At 38.7% G+C, this 21641-nt stretch overlaps 1 protein-coding gene across 9 annotated transcripts in view; it reads left to right on the top strand.

Moving 5' to 3' along the window:
• INPP5A (inositol polyphosphate-5-phosphatase A) overlaps positions 1-21641 on the top strand; it is a 435774-nt gene that overhangs the window by 409657 nt on the left and 4476 nt on the right. For all 9 annotated transcript variants that reach the window (XM_005305326.5, XM_065552136.1, XM_005305323.5 and 6 more), the window contains one exon: positions 17592-17703. In XM_005305326.5, coding sequence (XP_005305383.1) covers positions 17592-17703 — 112 coding nt within the window. The remainder of the gene's footprint in view (positions 1-17591; positions 17704-21641) is intronic.

Here is a 21641-nt window from a genome sequence, read left to right as displayed (position 1 = left end):
TAAAAAAAAACTAGTTAGCACATATATATTAACTTTTACAATAACAAATGCTTAAATATAAAAGCTTTGGATTTATCAATTGGAGTAAAACCTTGTTAGAACAAAATTCCAGTGATACATTTTTAGCATTCTTTGTATTTCATCTTTTTTTATCCCATGGCACTTTGCCCATATAGTATTTGTGTGTGTGTGTCAGCTTTAATTGCCTGAAACATTGTTATACTTTGGCATTCAAACACAATACTAACTAAATTATATAGTACTTAATCTTTTTTTACAGTTTTTACAAATAAAACTTTTTCAAGATTAGCATTTTAATTCTAGCTGTTCCACCAGTTGTCAAACCAAAAGATCATAAATTTATCTTACTGATGCAACCTTACTCTACCCTCTCATTTTTGTAAGGGATATAAACTTATTCTATTGAGAGTGCTGTGTTATGTTTTTAATTATAGTTCATTGTTCAGGTTTGCAAATAATCTCAAATGTGTATGTCCTACTGAAGTCAATGAAAGCTTTAGCCTAAGATTCATGGTAGACTATGGCCCTTGTATGTTCGTGAATAAATTTAATATTGCATTTAGCATCTATCAAAAAATTAAGAGTAATTAGGCCCGCTTGTATTTCCTCCCTTTGTTTGTTCAGCATTTGCTCATGCAATTACTTGATTTGCACATACATTTATTCAAATTAAGTGCACAGCTGTATGTCTAAACCAGTATAACACTACAGTGCTACACATAGCAGCATGAATCCTGAGAGGGGGAAACATACTATACAATTGTTGCATGTGCTTTATTTGTTTCTCATCCAACACTGAATCCAATTCAAGGTCTTATTCCTAATCTACAAAGCCTGCAGTAATCTGGGACCTGACTATCACTACTGCTGCCCCTTTTAGCGTACAGTTTCTGGAATTCTTTAGTCCACAGTATCACTAAAACTAATGGAGCCCAGGACAAAGCACACAGGTGTTAGAATATGTTTTTTTGTATAGGATCCTCCAGCTATAGAATTCCCTGCCACTGAAGATTATGGTGCCCTCCTCATTTTTGGAGTGCAGTGTAAGACACACCTCCCCGTCAGTAAGGCAGTTTCAGTTTGTCCAGCAAGATCTTCCTTCCAGCAAGATTCAGTCTCCCATTGCACCCAAGTTAATACAGCCCTAATCAAGATGAGAGGACTTGAGAAAATCGTCTGCTATTGCTCATCAACTGACCCAGTTCATCTCTCTCATGGTGCCTAGATATTCTGGCAATGGACACAAGCATGTGAGACAGAGAAAAAAATATCTCTTCTAAGAAGCAAGCCCTAACTTACAGTTACCTTGTTGCCAGTACCTCCATTGTGAATCTTAAGCAATGGAAATGTGTAGTGGTCCCTATATACATTAATCTCAACAATGCCTGCACACCCTCTTGTACTACAGCAATCTCGAGTTCAAGGATATTTCTCTAGTGAAGTTTCATTAACAAATCTTTCTTATAAGGAGGGTGACCAGAATTGTTTTTCATTAATAATAGCATTTGTTATAGTTCTCAGTAGATCAATAATATTTTCCTATTTAATTGTGAATTGGAGTCTATACCTGCAAAAATTATGTGAATTATGTTATTTTGCTAGAATAGCATTTAATAGTTTTGATGTTTTCAAGGGGGGAGTTCATGCACTTATAGTTATACGTCAGATCTAGTTCTTTTAGATTCCCCAGCTTGCTTAGAAAGTTTAAACAAGTCCTGCTTCTGGTTGTAATAATCTTAGTGTATGCATCTTTAGTGAGCATATTTTCTATGTATATTTTTGTGTCTTAGTAAAATATGAGATAATGACATCATTCTGAATTTCTCTTTGGTGCTTCTTTTTTAATTTCAAAGGGAGTAAAGGAAGAATGATTGTCTTGGACATATATTTTTAGACCTTCTGAGGGTTGTGTTTATTTAAGGAAATGGTTACTAAGAAAGCCCACAAATCCATGCTGCGCATTTTGGATGAATCTGCATGTAAGCAGCTCTGGGTTTGAAACTTTCATATTCCCTTTGTAAAGTTATAGCATCTTCTATTAACGCATTTTCAAGTAATCACTGTATAGATATGGTTTGATTTTTTTGTCATAGCTTCTCAGAAATTTTGGCTCCCAATTGGGGGGGAGGGGAATCGCATTGTTTGAGTCGTAGCAGCTAAGAATATACTTAGGGCAACTGAAGAAAGTAACATTCTCATGTCTTGTGTTTAATTTTAAAGAATGCAATACAGCTGTAAATTCATATCACTTACGCTCAAGAAGTCATCAGTCAGGTCAGGGGTGACAAGTGTGAACACTGCACACCCTTGTGATGAATTTGGCTTTCCCATGTTAGTGGTGGTCCTGGAGCCAGAGAGGCATGACACTGCAGTGATGAAGTGCTAGCAGTCTGACAAGAAGAGTCAAGATGACTTGTTTAGGTACAGGAGACAGTAAACATGTTGGGACAGAAAATGAGAAGATGATGATGTGTTTTGGTTCTCAGAGGGAGGGAAAAAGAGGAGAAGGACGAGTTGTATTTTCTTAGTAATTCATAAAATCTTCCAACATATTCATAAATGTCAGTGAAAGACTTATTTTGCAACATCTTGCCACCATATAGAAATAGTAGATAAGTATTACTTTTTCTGCGTTCTAGGATTTAGGAAAATAATAAAGTAACGATGAATAAATGCAAATAAAAACAAAAAAGCATACTTTTGTGTGCTTTTTGATAAAATACACCAGTTTGAATGTGAAAAGCTTCTGAATAGTCTGAACAGACAAGGAAGGGTTAATTTATTCTTCAAAGCGGTTGAGCATTTTTTGGCATATAAATTGTTTAATTTACAAAATGTCCAGATTTCCTCTGTTTTGAGATTTTTATGGATATTATACCAATATGAATTGTGACATCTTGATTCTGGCACCCTGTACAGACCCCTAATGACGTAGTGCTGTATCCAGAAATTCCTGCCCTCTCAACAGTACTAATATGGGTTGCAATATTTATACTCTTTTTAGCCCCCCTCCCATATTTGTAGCTGTTGATTTCATTATACTCTGCAAGAATCATGAACTGTTCACTCTTTTGTAGTCTGCTAGCTTCTCTTTTCAATTGATTGTGGCCTACATTTAATAAGGTGTGAGTTTTTAATGCTTGTGAGAAAGAAAATACTATGTCATGAGTCATTATTCACAGGTCACGGAAGGAAAAGCAGTTTGTATTTAATATTAGCTTTTGAAAAGCTACTTGCATTTAAAACTTTTGTCATCATCTTTCTATTCATTGTGTTAATGGTTGTTAAGAGTAAAAGTTGGATTTTCTAATAAGTACCAGATATAAGGGGTTTCTAATCCTGATAACTTGAAAACATTCCTTATTCTGATAAGAGTACATTTTATGATAATTTAAAAGTCATTTTGAAACTGATTGTTTCCTGTTTGATCTCTAAATAACAGTGCCGTTAAATCCGTAGAGAAATAGAAATACTGGATGGCTCCTTCCCTGCAATACTATATTTGCCAAGTCTAGACACCCCTGGAAGAGAGAAGGGCATTGATATGCAGCTGTCTTTTCACCGTTTGGTGTTTAGTGGGAAACTGAGAATAGGCTGATGCCCATACACACACACACACACACACACACACCCCTTAACATATATCTTATATACTCTACAAGTCTATGAGGAGAGTGAGGGAGTAACTTTGTTTAAAACTTCTGTGGGAAATTGGTTAAGCTAACAATCCATTGGGATAAATAACTGTGCATAAAAACATGCCCACACTAAGTTAAAGTAATCTTAGCGATCTGGTTTAAACCAGAAAAACCCAGGAAATTCAGATATATTTATAGAATAATTACATTTTTCAAGGGTTCATAATGAGCTATACAAATTTGCTATGGGCTGAAACTTGGCTTAAGATGTCTCAACTCAGAATTTAAATGTTTATTTTTCTTTAAAATGGTTTTTGGCTTATAACAGGATTGCAGAAAAATATGTTAATCTGTTCCATAGTACTTCTACGGCAGATATGACTATGGGTTTGTTTGTTTTTCATTAAACATTGCAGACATTTAGTCCACAATTTGAACTATGGATTTTTGTTTGTTTCATTTTAAAACAGTAACTCACTTTTCTTTAATATTTAAAAGTGTGCACTCTAAACTGAAATTTTGGGCTCTCACATAAACATATTAATGCTTTTTAAATTATACATTTATTGTGATGGATGTACAGCATAATTGTATTCGTTTATAACACAGTAATTATACATGGAGTCAAATGTAATTTGTAGCTGTCTTGTCAACAGTTAAGGCAACACTATTTCATGATAATTAATATGCAGTTGGATGACCAAATTCTGAAAGGTCTTGCAATGCACTGGGCTAATGGCCATTAGCTTCCACTTTCTCCAGTCAGCTCTGCGTATGGGAAAGCTTTCAAAATAACTTTTGAACTTTTCACTTATCACTTCTGAAAATAGCATGTCTAGAGTCTTACTTGTGAACTGAAAAAAAAAGTAACTATTGCTCTTCTCCAGTGTAAAACCATGATTTCATTTGAGACCACATGCCTGCTTGCTGTTATAGGAAGTCTTCATATTATCCCTGGTTATCCAGTTAAGGGAGAAGGTGTACATGGTCATTAGACAGTCATGCAGGAACATAAACTCAGATCAAGACAGTGATGCATTTAAGCATATGCTTAACTTTAAGCATGTGAATAATATCATCCCTGAATAATCTCATCCTTGTTCAGCAGTACACTTACTATGTACTTATCTTGATATGCTTAAAGTTAAACATGTGCTTAAGTGCTTTGCTGAATCTGAGCCTAATTTCCTATATAATCCTTACGTAGTAGGCAATGACACCTTCTCTCTCCCCAAACAGATTTAGGCAATTTCAGTTTACTCTTTTCCACTCCCACCCGCTATTTATCCTTCCCTGTTGGTAAGAAGAGGAGGAGCATCTATTCTGCCTTCAGCAGCAGCCCTTCCTAGATCCCTGTAGAGTCCACACACACACACACACACACACACACACACACACACACACACACACACACACACACACACACACACACACACACACACACACACACACCAAAAAGGGGAGGGGGGAGAGAGAGAATCAAAGCCTCCTGGGAAACCACAGATTTCATGACATTCATTAGGCCCTTTACAACCTCACTTCCCTAACTAGAATGAATAGAGATTTTCTAAATTTGTATTTTTAAAAGAATCCTTCACTCATCTCTATATTCTCAAGTTTTGATCCATTTGCTTTAAATAGTGAATATTCATGTTTTTATCTCATTACACTTTGTAATCTAATGTAGCCCATAGCAACACTAACCACCAGAGACCAAATACAATTCAGAATTTTAAAGTCTGCAAGCTCTGTCAGTCACTGCCCGAACAGCCTGGCCATAAGCAAACAAGCAGCTCAATGTGAGGCTGGAAAAGGATCTTTGGTAGTCCGTAATCATTAGGAAAAGGTGGTAGGTGTGAAAAAGAAATAAGGACGTTGTGGTTAGCCAAGATACAGGTGGGCAATTGTTAACTTTATCACCTCTCTCCATTAATTATTATAATTATTCTTGTAGATGTAGTATGGCAGAGATAGGAGCTGACTTTACCAGGGGTTCACACCCACCTACAAGGTTTGCTTTCAGATAAGTCTGCATGCACAGTAATCTCATGTATTAATCATTCTCTTAAAGTGACCTATTCTTGTTTGTCGTTGCATTAGGCTGTCATGTAATTTACTAGTTGGACATATGTTTGTAGCTCAGATATCCTCTATGTGATTTTTTTTCTCAAGCAGACTCTCTGCATTGACAATATCTTGGCTTTGACACCTCTAACCAAGAATGACAGGTTGAATCCCATTTATTTCTAGAAGAATGTTTTGCCTTTGGAATTCTCTTTAGCTCTAGTCAAATGTTCTTCCAGAAACCTGTTTAGTCTCACGTATTTTCTACCCTTATATATTGTCCCATTAACTTTTTCCCTAATATGTTTGGCCTTATTCTCATGGCTTTCACACAATGACATATTATGTTTTCTGTTTTAACTCAGACTGCAGCAGGGTGAACCAGCTCTGTGCCATATGAAGCAAGGTCATTTTTAAATACATCAGTTGTTCTTTCTCTCCTCCAGAGGCAGTCCAGCAAATTCCAACTTTGCCTTTTGCATTGAAACCCTGTCAGTGCCATTGTACTTCCCAAATGCTGCCCTGCTGCATAAGGCTAAAAGGTTTATTACTTGATAGGCTGCTTTTGCTTCCCAGAGTCCTCACCAAATTTTCCCACAGGGCCCCAGATCATAAAAATCAACCTACTGCCAAGGAACCAGTAACTATTACTCTTGTAGCATCCAACGGAGTCAATTAATATGGTGACTCACCCATCTCTTGGCTCTGAGCACATCACCTCATTGGTGAACTTCGATCCTATTCGCCCATGAAATGAGGATTTAATGAATGTTAGAGCAAGGTCAAAAATGATATTGGAGTTTATCAGGTGTCTTTGCAGCTCATTGGTTTTATCCAAGATAGGATGGCTTTGTGCAGTTTCCACCAAATAATAACAATAACAATAAATAATATTTGCACTTCTAAGGCACCTTCATCCAAGCATCATAAAACTCCTTGTAAATATTAATGAATGACCTTAAACCATCAATAGAGTACCTCAATGCTTGATCAGTCAATTCCCACAAAACATTCTGGAACCTTGTAGACCCGCCTGAGGGTGGAACAAAGAAACAGCTCCCGCAGCGAGAATGAGAGAAGAAAGGCCCTGATCTCAGCCTAGAAACAATTATGATCTATTACAAAAGGGTATTCTTAGCCTGTATCCCCCTTCTCATACCAAAAATCAAACCAAGGTAGCTGATGCCACTGCTCCATTCATTTCCAAAGTGGAAAGAGGCTCTTTTGGAGTTGGTAAGGAACTGTTTAAAAGCACACTACATGGAAAGAAGTTCCTTCTGCAATTTACTTTAAAGAGGTGTGGCACCATTTAAAATTAGGAACAAAGAGGGGGAGGGAGGGGATAGGAAAGTGACATAGAGAATGTTTAAGGACCGTTTCTGAACATAGTTGTATTGCCTGTAACCATGGGAGGTGAGGATGTAAATCAAGCCACCACCATGACTATGTTCAAAAATGGTTTCAAACAAGGTTATAACCTCTAGTGTGAACAGTCTCGAGTTGCTTCCTTTTTGCTATTAATAAATTAATCTGAGTTTTGGAAGTGTTGGTTTTTAAGAGTCCTGTTAGTTGAATGCTTTCCTATCCATTGTCTCTTCTTTGCAATACAAGTTGTTTTCTGTTTTAGTGTAGGTAAAAATATAGCTTGCTTTATAACTTACTTACAGTCAGGCACATTCCCAGAAAAACCATTTAGCTCTATCAGAACCATGTATAATAATTTCAGAATCTTTTACTGAAACAAGCCAACACTGGATGAATTATTCATAGTTTAATTTATCCAGTTGTAATAGTAGCAGTATTTCATACACTTAGTTGGATACAACGTTCTGGTTATTAAAGCAATAGGGCATGTCATTCATTGGCCACTTGATGTAGCATTGGTATTGCTGAATAATCCACTTGTGTTAACTGGACCTCCCCAGGACTCTTTATTGAACAGCAAAATGTAGCATGTGAGTTGCTGTTAGCAGTGTGTCAGGCTTTCAGTCTTAAACTGGCTAAACAGCCTACAAAGGGGAGCCAATAGGGCATTAATGACACAAAAACTGGTTCAGTTTGACATTGTCACCAAGGCAATCCATGGTTTAGCATGGCTATGTTGTATAATCAATAAGAAAAGATTGTCTCTATTGGAAAAATTCCAGAGTAAAAAAATAGCCAGTTATTGCATATTGGGAAAGAATCTATTGGTATCTCCACCCAACCCCTCTTCCCCCCCCCCCCCCCCCCCACAGCAACACTCCTCTGGAAACATTCCATTGAATTAATGCTGACAAACCAACTAAAGTGTAAAAACTCTGAATTAACACCACGCACGCAAGCTGCAGAATAATAGTTAAACAAAAGAGTTTGTTAATCCACAGACCAATATGCCCAACATAACTCCATAAAAAGACTCAGAAAAATTACACTGTGTCATTAACCTTCCTGCTTTGTGTACTACGTGGAGTTATGGCTCAAGTCCTGTTTACCCTTCTTACCCTTTGCTACTGGATTGCCTGGTTGACCCCCTTTTTATTGTGACCTTTGACTCTGATTGTTAGTTTGATCACCATGGTGTTAGTGTAGCATTTGCAAGTAGCAGCTGTTTAACACATTGTACTTTAACCACTATGTTTGCAGGCCTGTGTTTACCCTCCGATTTGGCTTAAATGAGATACATATCATGGCCAGTTAGCTCACAGAGCATCATGAAGACCTATTAGTGTTTTGGTAAATGTGAAGCAGCTAATTTAATTCAAACAGCAGGGTGCCCTATAGCTTAGCTTTAACTACCTGATGCAGAAGATGAGCACATGAAGTCCAATTACTTAGGGTCATTTGTTAGAAAAGATTGAGCTGACTAAGCCTAAAGAACATGGATTTCCCTTTTGAATTTAGGGAAACCTATATAAATGGCAATTTAATTAATTTAAATGAATTTTGGGAAACTAATATGTTAGTTCATAAAAAGTGGAGTCTGGCTATGACTATACTGATTTTTGAAAGCTGTACTTTGGCTAGTGAACTGAGGTCACACATATACCAGCTCCCATTAGTGCACAGCTGGGACCTTGTCAATGAAAAACAATAAAATCCCTTTACCCGACTCCCATCTTAGCTCACAAATCACCCCAGGTTTGGCCCAGTGGCCTACTAATGTTGTTACTTATGGCTTTAGTATAGTAGCACGTTGGACATTTTTAAAACTATAGTGTACAGTTTAGGTGTAAAGCACTTGCCATTTTCTTTCAAATTTTTGATTTTGATTAAAACTATGGTAGTTTGACCGTATATTATTCTGCTATTATTAAACAGGTAGGGGGAAAGTCTTATGTGAAGGTACCTATCAGCATAGCTGGTAAATAAAAATACATAAAGTAGTGGTGAGCTTGAGCAGAGAATGTTTGGACTCAGGTTCAAATTCACACATCACTAGCTCTGTAATGTGCCACATCAAAACCCTGGACCTGGTTACCCTCAAACTTTGGAAGAGTTCACATCTAGGTTGGAACTTTGCAGCTTAGTATCATCTTTAATATAAAGTATAAACAATAAAATTCAGTGGCACAAAAGTCATAGACCAACAATAAAATAATAAACGAAATCAAGTAAACATCCTCCAAATGGGAGCAGTTTTCAGCTCTCTTAGAAACTTTGTGATGGAAGTTTGTTTTTAAGAAGTAGTGTGTGTCTAAAACCTGATTGAACTTTTATAATGTGCACATAGTCTGAACAACAGTGTTGTAAAATTAGATATCGTGTGGCTCCGTCTTTCAAAATGACCTTTATTGTGCTAGGGAAAAAATTGCAGCTTATCTTATTTTTATTTTCTGTCATCAACGGGGTGTTGTCCCACTTTGTAAAACAGGGCTATAATGTTCTAACCACAGAAGATACAATTTTAAAGCAATGTACAGTATATTACAGTATTACAAACAAAGTAAATTCACTATATTTTCTAAAAGGGCTGGGATGCAGAACTACCTTGACCATATGACAGATGGTTTTAGAAGAACTAACAAATATGAATTCTCAAAATAGAATGGTTTTCTGATTGAAAGAAAAATTCACCTGCCCCAGTGTCACAAAAAGCAAAATAGTACATCCTTTCCATTCCTTATGGGGAATGCCATTTAAGGAAAGGTTTAATTCATTTTTATTGTTCATTTGTGTTTTGAGTTAACAAACAGTTGGTGGGCTGGTTTAAGATCACAGAAGTCTATAGTCCTACAGTAGGTATTTTGTAAAGGTATTTGGCTTCTCTGACAATAATTGTGTTTTAAATAAAATAGCTTTAACTGTAATTACAGTATCATTAGTGAAATAATATTGGCGGACAAACTGTTTAGTTTTTTAAGGGTTCCCAATATTATTGCTATGTAGTTCTTGTTCCTGCTAATAGTAACACAAGTACAAATAACGGAAGTGCATTTGTGTACATCTACCTACACAACAGCAACTTTCAAACTTATCAAATTTAGTGAGAACAATTCTTTCAGGTGTTCAGAAAAATTTGAAAACCTTTGGCATTGTAATATTACATTAATTAAACTCAATAGCTTCTTAATACGTTTATACAAAAAAAAACACTTCTAAGTAAGTCCGATTGAATAGTTTGAGTGAAAATGAAAACAAAAAGTCTGCAATAAGGCGAAAAAGCAGCAGAAAATACCAGCACTGAAAAATAAGACATCCTGCTGATAGAGGGTAAACCCTTTAGCCTTCGTCAAAGATACTTCAGTCTCCAGGACTGTCAAACTATCATCTTTCACAAACCCACACTGGCAAAAGGCATCCCCCTGTAGTGGCTGGTCTAGATAGAGGATAATAGTCTGTTATTGCTACCAGTTTTTCATCTACACGTGATAAAGGTCTTTGATATTGATCTAAAAGTTCTGTCGTTCATCCTTGCTGATAATCTATGCGGGGGGGTCAATGTGATTTCATGTGGAATTTATATTTTCTCAGCTCGCTTTAAAGAAAAGAAAAAAAAATAACATAGAACAAAAACTCTGTTAAAAGAACATTGAGTGCCAAATCAAGCACTGAAACATTAGGAATTGCCAGAATTAACCTTATCTATATAACCTTGTCTGCCACTCTCCTTGTGCATGTACACTTGTTATTGTTATATTTAACATGTATATTGTGTGACACCTAAAGGCTTGGACCAGGTTATGTTACTGTCTTTAATTGCATGATGTACTATTTGTTCTTCGGGACCCCTGCCTCATACAGCACACAGGATGGACAGCGAATGAGGCAGAGTGTTGCAGGAAGAGAAAGTACTTTCTTTTGTGTCTAGAACACTGTACTGGGACCAAGAGAGCTGGGTCTATCCCTCGCTCTTGTTGCTGCCCTCCCATGTGTTGTTGGGCAAGGATATCATAATGCATACATGCAAAGATATGGAGTGAAGCTTTCACAGGGAACCTTAATTCTGGTGTTTCCTATCTTTTTGAATGTTTGATGTGGCAACATTAATGTTTTTCAAAATATTTTGTCTGTAATTACTTATAACATTTAGAGGTGTTCCAACAGCGAGAGCGGTTGACCATAAAGAAATGCAGGTAATGTTTTGGATCCCTTCTTGCTAGCATGAAATCAGCATATTAATAAACACTATGACGCTGAGGATATTAGGATGCCAAAGCTACTATTATGTATGTGACATGGCACTGTCCCTTTCTAGTTCCCTTTCTGGAGACATGTATTAGAAGAATAGCCCTGATTTTTGGTTGTGCTCGTAATTAGCTTTGGTTCCTCTTAAACTGAGAAATACTCATGTTTTGCATTCTCTATACAAATGAGAAAAGAATTGGTTGTGGGTTGCCACAAAGGCAGCTCAAAATTAATGTTCAAACTGGAAATGCAAATCAACTCAGGTCAAATTGAGATCTGGTAACGTCATTAAAGTCAGTGGGATGATTTTGGCTTTTTGAGTAGGAACTTGAAGCTGTGCTGTACTGGAAGTTGCCAAATTGGAAGAGGTTCCTTTCTGACAGGAGTAAAATGTGGTTCTCGTTGGGCACTCATGCTGACCGTGCTGGTCATGACCCATGATATCTCCAAATGGTTCATTTTCAGAATTTCTAGTGCCTCCAAGTTTTGGGTGTGTAAGCAATGCAGCAGCAAGCTCATGTGCTTATGACAGATTTGCATAAGAAACTGAAAATGAGCAATGTCCCAAGTAGCAGCTTAGGGTTTATTTTTTGTCTTTGTGAATTTTGTAATGCCTCTTTCTTCAATGGCAGCACCAAGGTGATATTGGTTAATGCAGACAATATTTATGCTTGTTATATGAAGAAAATTTGGAAAAATTGTACTGAAACTACTATAAGCTATTAATTAAAACTATGGCACTGTATGATGAGGATGCTGGGCAGTGACTATGTCTTATTTCAGAAAAATACAATTATAACTTTTGCTTGCAAAAATCTACTTAAGGCATAGATAAACTGCACATAATGAGCCCCAAACTGTCTGCTGTGTTGTTTTGGGGGCTGTTCTGTCCCGTCCCCAATTCCCATTCTTGTGAAGATGGAGAGGGTGCCCCTGCCAAGTGATCCTCTAGGGCATGCAGCAAGTATAAACACCTTCAGATGTCTCTTAGGGTATGTCTGTGCTCCAATGTAAGCCCAGGGTTAGAGGGACTTGAGTCAGCCAACCCATGTTAGGGGTGGACTTGAACATCTACATTATATTTTAACCCTATGACTTTTCTAACCTGTGCTTGAACCTAGGGCTCTGGCGCCCGCATTGCAGCACACTGACCCAAGTCAAAAAGTCAAAGTAACCATATACCAGAGTCCTTAGCACCTCCGCCCCCAAAATGTGGCTGTTCTAGCACTGGGACCATGGTGCACTGGGAGAAAATTTTACTGCCTGCCCTGCACGTTGCCAGGAAGCAGCTCACTTTGCAAAAGGCTTGATTGGTTTGCTCTCCATTGCCAACCCAGAAAGGACTCTGATAGTGTGCTTGAAGATCAGTGATCAGAAGAGAATAAGTTAATGCTGACCTGAGCTGCTGCCGTTCACAAAGGGTGGGTGGCTTCCATTTTCAATAGAGTGGAATGCAGATTTTTGGGATAGAGAGCACTAAGAAAGTTGTCCCATGGAATTGTGGGATACTTCTGGCTGATTCCCAGGTCCCAAATCAAACGGGGCTGCATCTACACTGCAAAGCAATAAGGCTGAGATCCTGGGTTCCAGCTTAAGTCAAGCTCAGACCCTCCAGCACTACAGTGTCCTGGAACCCTGGGCCTGATCCCTGGGTTAGCACAATTGCAGTGTAGACACAAAGACGAAGGTTATGTTTGAGTCTGGGCTCAAGCATGGGCTTTATGTTGCAGGATAGACATACCTGTGGGTATGTCTACACTGCAAAAAAAAAAAATGTGGCTGGCCCATGCCAACCAACTCGGGCTCATGGGACTTGGGCTGCGGGGCTGTTTCATTGCTAAGTAGATTTCTGGGCTTGGGCTGGAGCCCAGGCTCTAGGACCCTGTAGGGATGGAGGTCCCTAAGAGCCCTGTGTTGGCCTGTGTAGAGGAACCACATCAGTTCCATTACATCTGTACCCCTCCTCAACCATGAAGGAAGGGGCCAGATTTTTGCCCTTCCTTCTTTGTGGTGCACTCTCTTATCAATTTTTCTCATATCTCAGTATTGTATGGGGAGTGAGGATGGTATGGTCTGGCAAATGTACAGTGACAAGGTAGGTGAATTCCAGTGCACTGGGGGTGTAGCCGCGCTGGGTGCTACTACACCTTTAGAATGGAGTTTGGGTTCTTTTCCCCCTCCACACCAAACTTGGGTAGAGGAGGATTTGTCCCAGACTGATTTGGGTTAAATTGCTATATTCAGCTGATCATGGTTGGATAACTAACTACAGCACTTCTTTCAGCTCTAATCTCAGCAATATAGTTCCAAGCTTAGATATAAGAAATCTGATTTTGTTTGTCAAAGCTATTTCTAAACTACAGTAACTTCTTTATAGAGTCTTCATCATTAAAGGGCCTGGGGAATCGCCAGGAGTCTTCATAATGTGAAAATGATGAGATCAATAAAGCAGATTTGTAAATACCAATTTACAGAATATAGACTCGTAAATTAAATACTGTAATACTTAAGTTTAGACGATCTTTCTAGGTACAGAGCATAACACTTTCAGAGCCATAGAGTTTATACTGTAAAAGGGTGGGTTATATGAAATGTGATTGATTCATATAACTTCTCTAATAAAAAGTATTGTTTGTTATGTTGGGCTCTTGTGCAAGTAAAGCAAGAGATGCATTCATAGGTTACCAGAAAAAGTCAACTCTTAAATTGCAAACAAAGAGCTTCAGCTACCAACCATATTACATCATCAAAACATCTCATGGACATTCAGAAATAAGCTGTACTTCTGTATGGCAGTGAAGCAGCAAATTGAATTCTCATAATATGTTTTGAAAATGAGTCTTGTTAGGTTTGATGAGGTGGAAAAGGTACTGAGATCACTGGTTTGTTCCAATACATTCAGTACACTTTACTTGGCTGTTTGCCATGGCTAATCTTTTTAATGGCAGTATAGCTTGTAAACCCATTTGGTAGAAAGCTATGCATCTCAGTTTTATAATATCACACCAAGTAGGGTGGTAAATAACTTTCTATTCAAGCATGAAAGCCTTTTTTTGTTACAATCCCAGAAATCTTATTTTAAAAACCTTATCTTGAAAGCTTCAGTAATTCCTTTATGAATTCAGCAATAAGCAGAATAAAAGGAAAACCTCCTGATTTATATTTATTATTTTTTAAATGCACCCATCCAGTCCTCTTATTCAAAGACTTATGAGTTCACCTATCTAGCACTTATTTCTAAAAATACATCAATAATTTAAGAACAATGTCCAACAAATTGAATCATCTCAGAACCCTCTGGATTCCTCAAAAAACTCCCCATTCGCTTACTCACTGTCCTCTTTAGAAAAAGTCTGGGAGAACAACTGAGCCTTGCAGCATGACCTTGAAGGTCAGCAAATTCAAAGTTATGGAGAATCCAAATATTAAGTGCATCCCATTGTCAATGATCCCTCACTGAAAAGGAGCTGGTTTCAGCCCCCTGACAGCTAAACCAGGGGCTATTAGCTGAAGTGCCTGAGATGATTTTGACTCTGTGGCCTCACATGGATGTGGTCTCTGAGGTAATCAGAGTTCAACCTATTTAAATCATTATAGGTTACTTCAGCTGCATTTAGCTATCACAAAACCCACACGTGACGGAGCATCCTCTTAGAAAATGTCCCTAAACAAATAAACCATCATAGTCTGTGGAGTGGTCTACAGAGAGCATATCACAGTGTCCCCTTCTCAAAATGACTACTGTGGTGAGGTCTGTATCCAACAGATGAAGATGCATCCTTCGAAACATCTTTCATTCTCATTGACTGCTGCTACAGGGACATCCAGAAGCAGTTGAAGATCCAACAAAACTCCCTGGTTTGGTTGGACAATTTCTCCGCATTAGAGAGCTGATACCACCTCTTCGGTGTCTTCACATTGAACCTACCAGTTTAACTCCAGTCTTGTCCGGATTGATTTGCATCCAAAATCCAAGACCCGATTCCATCATTCTTATGTGAGAGAACTACTTAAAACTATTGTGGCAACAGAAGAAACTTGGATTTAGTAAGGGATACTGTAGCGGTGTAGCAGAAAATGGTAGCCCTCAGTGCTGTGTCAAAATTTAAATACCAACTATGCAAATGAATGCCTCTCCCAAGTCAATGGATGAACAAAGTTAAGAAGGAAACATGGCCCGACTGACACCTGAAAATCTGCAGTTTGGCTCATGTGTCCAGGTACTTCTTGTACCCAAACATGTCTGTCTGGTTTTGACCTAAGCATTGTCCAATTAATATTTGCTACTACTGTAATTGCACAAAGAGGAATAAAACTTAAAACAATTAGGAGAACTAAAGAAGAGCCATTCTTTTCAGAATCCAGTGGCATTTATTCTCCACTACAATATTTTTATAAAAAATTACCCCTTAGATGTTTAGCATATGGGCTTTCATAATCAGATTTTATGAACAACTAGGCAGGTCAAATAGTGGGCTTAACATTTTGAAACTTTACTAGTTTTTTTCAGAACGTATAATTTTCTTGGTTGCTATTCAACTATTTATTCATTTATTTATTGCCGGACAGTTCCCATTAACATCACTCAGGAGCAGCAGAAATAATATTAAGCACATAGTGCCATTCTGTCCATTCTGTGGTATTGTTTCGTTGGCTTCATAGTAGAGGTTAGAGCTGATAACTTTTCCTTTGCAGTTAGGATGACCAGATAGCACGAGTGAAAAATCGGGACGGGGGTGGGAGGTAATAGGAGCCCATATTAAAAAAAAAAAAAGCCCCAAATATCGGGACAGTCCCTATAAAATTGGGACATCTGGTCACCCTATTTGCAGTTTCCCTGTTTTTTTTCATTAGGGCTGAACCTTGATTGTACTGGCTGTAGATGGTGATGGTAGGGTTGCCAGATGGGTAGATAAAATTTGGCTAAAATAGAATTATAAAAGGGAGGGGGATTAAAATTATATAACAAGGAACTAATGGGTATCTTGTGATGTTAAAGCGCAGCAGCTCCCTTGCTCATTGCTTGCAAATATGCTTAGGCAATATAGTAATACCAGGAAGCTTCATTAGATAAGCATCTATATTGAATTCAAAGAAAATGCACCCACATATACCTTCCATCGTATCTGCTTTATTCCAAACACCTTTACCAAAGAGACAAAATATGTGTGTGTGCTATTACTGTGACTTCAGATTGAGTTATGGCATTTTGTAAAGCTTTTTAGTTTCATTTCCCCTTGTTTTCATTTGCCTTTCAGTCATTATCTCTCCCTGTATCACCAGCTGCCCATTCTTAAAGAGAAAGCCCACAGCCATGCTTCCCCTTGAGCCATCAGGGAGCCCAGAAGAGCAGCCAGAGTTCACCTACCACTTGGATTTGTATGGATAGATCTCTGTATTTCAGTGAAGTCTAGGCCGCTGTGGGGTTTTCAAGTCTCTGACTCTGTGTCCTGGGTAATTCCTGAAATAGTTCCCCCTTGAGGGAGTCATTCAAAGGAAATTCAGTGAGAAGAACATCAGTTTCCTGAGTACTTCCCCACATTAATTTATACCCCAGAGTCATATGCAATGGTCCACTGTGTTCAAAGATTTTGTTCTTGCTTTAGTCCTTCTCCATTGTTGTTGTTCTTGTTATTTATTATTGTAGAGCTTAGGAGCACCAGTCATAGACCCCATTGTGCTAGGTGCTGTACAAACACAGAACAAACAGCCAGGCCATGCCCCCAAAGAGTTTACAATCTAAGTATAAGACAAAATTCAACAGATGGATCTCTAAAAATAAGAGCTTATTTTCTCTCCCAAAAAAAATAGGTGCGAGGTGAGAGTGTGGTGCTTTGAGATTTAAACGGAGATGAAGAAAAGTTTTTAGAAGAACACACAACTTTTTAGACTAAAATGAGTGTATAAGGATGAGGAGCAAAATAGAGGTAAACTATGACTGTTTCAAAAAAATAACAAGTCATTGATTTTTATTAAGGGCCAGCTCCTCTGAGGTGCTAAGCACCCCTCTTTCTCATTGAAATCTAAGGGGATGAGTACATTGAGCACTTTAAAGGAATTTCTCAGCATCTTGCAGGATTAGGCCTTAAATTTAGGAATGGGAGGGACATATGTGTTAAACAGGTACATTTTGAAAGAACTGACTTTTGCAGGTTTAAAAAAAAACCGGTGCGGATTGAGCCAGTGGCTATTAAAGCTGCCTTGCAGACAGTTAAAAAGCCAGGCTGGTTGCTGACCGATGTTGCACTGATTCTTTTCCAGTTATCCATACAGTGAAGATTGTAGCCAGGGAAAGCAGTACATGAATACTAGATGTCCAGCTTGGTGTGATAGAATTCTGATGTCGCATTCAGCCAAGGAACTGATTCTAAAAGTAAGTACACCCATGTGATCACATTATTTTCTAGTTATTTCTTCATTTATCTTCAACGTAGCGTTTGTTTTTGTTTGATATTTCTTGCCTCTCCCTCAATTCTTAACTGTCCAGAGTAAACCCCAGCGATAGTTGAAGGCAGCAACACGGAAGCAATAATCACATTTTTCCTTTATACAAAACTTTTCATCTGAGGATCTTAGTGTTTTACAAACACTGTACAATTAAGTTTCACAACACCTCTGTGAGACATAGTCCTCTGATTTCAGTGCACAGTGATAAGCCTAATTTTGTCAATGCCGTAGCAACAATGTAGCTCAAGAATTTCCCAGTTCCCCCCCCCCCCCCCCCCCTTTCTCCCTCCCTGGCCCTTTTTTGCTGTACAGATACTGAGCCAGATCCTGGGATCAGACCAAACTACACACTTCACAACCGAGTAGAAAGGGGACCTTGGTATTCCCCTTATCCTGTGTGTAGGACTGATCCCTATGCCAGGTTACAGCAACCTGAATGCTGTCACAATTTACACATGTTGCAAATGGGCCCAGAGAACCAAAAACACATAAGGAGATCATAGGGGCATCCGATCCAGGCCTCTTTGTTCTTACCATGCCCCATTTTCCTGCTGTGCCAGAAGTGGATGTGAGGGACATGCTAGAGCAGTGGTGAGCAACCTACGGCACGCGGCCCGTCAGGGTAATCCGCTGGCGGGCCGCGAGACAGTTTGTTTACATTGACCGTCCGCAGGCACGGCCACCCACAGCTCCCAGTGGCCGCGGTTCACCTTTCCCAGCCAATGGGAGCTGCAGACGGTCAATGTAAACAAATTGTCTCGCAGCCCGCCAGCGGATTACCGACAGGCTGCAGGTTACCCACCACTGTGCGAGAGTGTCTGTGCTGTGACTTTCTACCACATTACAGTGAGGTGATCTTCTTGGGGTTATTCCAGAGGGCTTTACTGACAGATTGTGATGGCTGTGCAGTCACAGCAGCTTCATCACACCCATGAATCTTGCCCGCCTTCTCCAAAAATGTCTTGGCTTGATGAGCTTATTTAAGACACAACGCTCTGTGTTTATCTTTGTTTTTCTGCATACTAATGCGTTTTCTTAACATTCGTTAATTACAATAGGTAGGGTTGGAAAATAAATCCTCATGCTACTGGCTCCATGCGTGTGTGTGTGTGTGTGTGTGTGTGTGTGTGTGTGTAGTACTGAAACACTTCAAACTTGATTTATGTTTATAATCTTCTCTCTTTCCCTCTCTCATCAGTGTTGTGTATCTCATGATAATGTTTGCTTTGCAGTAAGTTAAATAATTACAATCAAAAGATAACTCACTGAAATGTGAGACCATTTTTTCCATAGCTACTCAAGTTTCCATCTCTCGAAAGCACTTCTTCTCACATGTTAAACTCTAAGGCCTTGGCTACACTTACCCGGTAGTTCGGCGGCGAGCGATCGAACTTCTGGGTTCGACTTATCGCGTCTAGTCTGGACGCGATAAGTCGAACCCGGAAGTGCTCGCCGTCGACTGCGGTACTCCAGCTCAGCGAGAGGAGTACCGCGGAGTCGACGGGGGAGCCTGCCTGCCGAGTGTGGACCAAGGTAAGTTCGAACTAAGGTACTTCGAACTTCAGCTACGTTATTCACGTAGCTGAAGTTGCGTACCTTAGTTCGAATTAGGGGGGTAGTGTAGACCTGGCCTAAGAAGTGCTGGTATTAACACCTTTTAAACTTTTCACCAAATCCTCATTGGTGGTGAAATTCACCCCTCATTGCAACTTGGTTTGTTCAGGGAAATTCTTGAGGTCTGGTGAATGGAATTCACCTCCTTAACTTGGGGACAGGCTGTGGCTATGGTACAGCCCCTCTGTGACTAATCCTGTCACAGGTCTGGAACAGCATTTTAAGCCCTTCTGCGTCTCCTGTATAAATGTTGCCAGCCAATAGATCCACAGAGATTCCAGATCTCCATCCATGATGGCCTTTTTGGGGCCAGGATAGGGACCTCCTTCATGTGCGGAAGCACTGCAGCAGCCCCCATGTGGCTGCTCTGTCCAAGGTCTTCCTATACAGCCACAAGGCTGAAATATGAAAAGGGCCCTATGCACCTGGATTGATTTAATCTTTTAATTGGTGGTTAATGCCACCAGTGAGCTCAGGATAAAGGCAATATTATTCTATTTATTAGGCACAATAATTAAAATGTATACAACATCTGAATACTGTGGAACCCTAGTATTCAGTAAGAAAGCAATACCGGGAAAACAGAGTTGCCAAACAAGAGGTAGGAAGAGAGAATGAACTGGATATGACCTTTCTATGCAATACTGCAGCATAAAAAGTAATGGAAATTTGGGCTGCATATGTAGAATCATATACCAAAGAGATGATAATTTTGCATCTCTATATGACACTGGTAAGACAGTAAATACAATATTGCATATGCTTCTAGACATCCATGGAATTCTCCATAACAAAGGACAGAGTGACCAATGAGGGAAGATTTTAAAAATTAGCTATGAATCAGAGGAGATATAACTGTGTATAAATGTTTGAAGGTGAAAACACCACCAAAGAGAGGAATTGTTTGATTATATTAGGGAGTGTAACCAAATGTAATGGGACAAACTTAAACATAGGAAAATGAAGGCTGAACACCAGAGAAAATCTGTAACAATGAGGTCAATTGGCCTGAAATAATCTCCATAGGGAAGTGGCAGAAGTTCACTTGGAGCATTAAGGGCTGAATTTTCAAAATCCTTTTTAATCTTGTGTCTGCAATTTTGCATTTGCAAATTTTGGGCATGCTATTTTGGATATGGACAAAGATTTGTGCATACAAAAATTACAGAGGGAAATTAGAGCCACATTTTCTGCTGATGTAAATTGCACAGCTGCATTAACTTCAGTTTAGGTGTTCCAATTTACTCCAGCAGAGAATAAGGTTCTTATCCAGCTGTAGGCCACTTGGAAATTTTGGCCCATAAAACTTGAGCAAAGCAATAGAAAATATACAATAGGGAAGAGTACTGAATTGGTGGAGGAAAGAAAAAGATGATGCAATAGGTCTAAGTCATTTCTAAATTTCTTGATTGTATGCAGCAAACTATATTTGCCTTCCCGCCAACTTCAGATCTTATTTCTTTATAATGGTTTACAATGTGCACTATTAGAAATATTTGAACCTTAAAAAAAGGATCAGTGAGGAAACCAAAAGCACTCTATCAGATTATACTTAATTGCAAGTCTGATACATTCTTATACCTTAAATAGTTGTGTATCTTTAAAAATTAGAGACAGAATTTCTTTGGTATAACTAATTGTTGAGAAATTATTATGCATTGTTCTTTTTTTTTATGTATTAGTGCTTTGTTGTAGGTATCTGAAAAATTGCTTTTCAGCTCTGGCCGACTTATCTCTTATTTCAAAGAACAAATTTTAGTAAATCGGCACTTTTTCAGTGCTTTGTAGAAAAAGGAGTAGTGTGTGCAAATTAGCACACAACACAGTATGTTCAGCTCCACACACTAGGCGTTACAGATTGTACAGACATGGGGCTGTAAACAGCTTTCGTGCAACATCATCTATCATGCTATGGTCGGTTACCTCACCATCATGTTATTTTATGCTTCCTGAGCCCTAAAACACCAAAGGTTGCCCACTGCTAGGGAGTTGCGTTGATGCCTGATAGCATGCAGTAATGAATGCTCAGCCAAGTGTATATTGTTTCTGCTTGTGCGCCGCTGTAATTTGTTTATCTGTCTAAAGATTATGCAGTTGAAAATCCACAATTTTATGCTGCCTTTGTAAATTATCAAGTCGCTTTTGATGAATGTATCCCCACTTCCGATGGTAGTGGCATTATGATCTTGAAATATTGGAAAGTGCTCATGCATACAATGCAGAAGGTTATGTTTTTATATTTTTTGGCAG

The sequence above is a fragment of the Chrysemys picta genome, chromosome 7 (assembly GCF_011386835.1).
Source record: "Chrysemys picta bellii isolate R12L10 chromosome 7, ASM1138683v2, whole genome shotgun sequence".
NCBI lineage: Eukaryota > Metazoa > Chordata > Testudines > Emydidae > Chrysemys > Chrysemys picta.
This window is presented reverse-complemented; position numbering and strand designations above follow the sequence as displayed.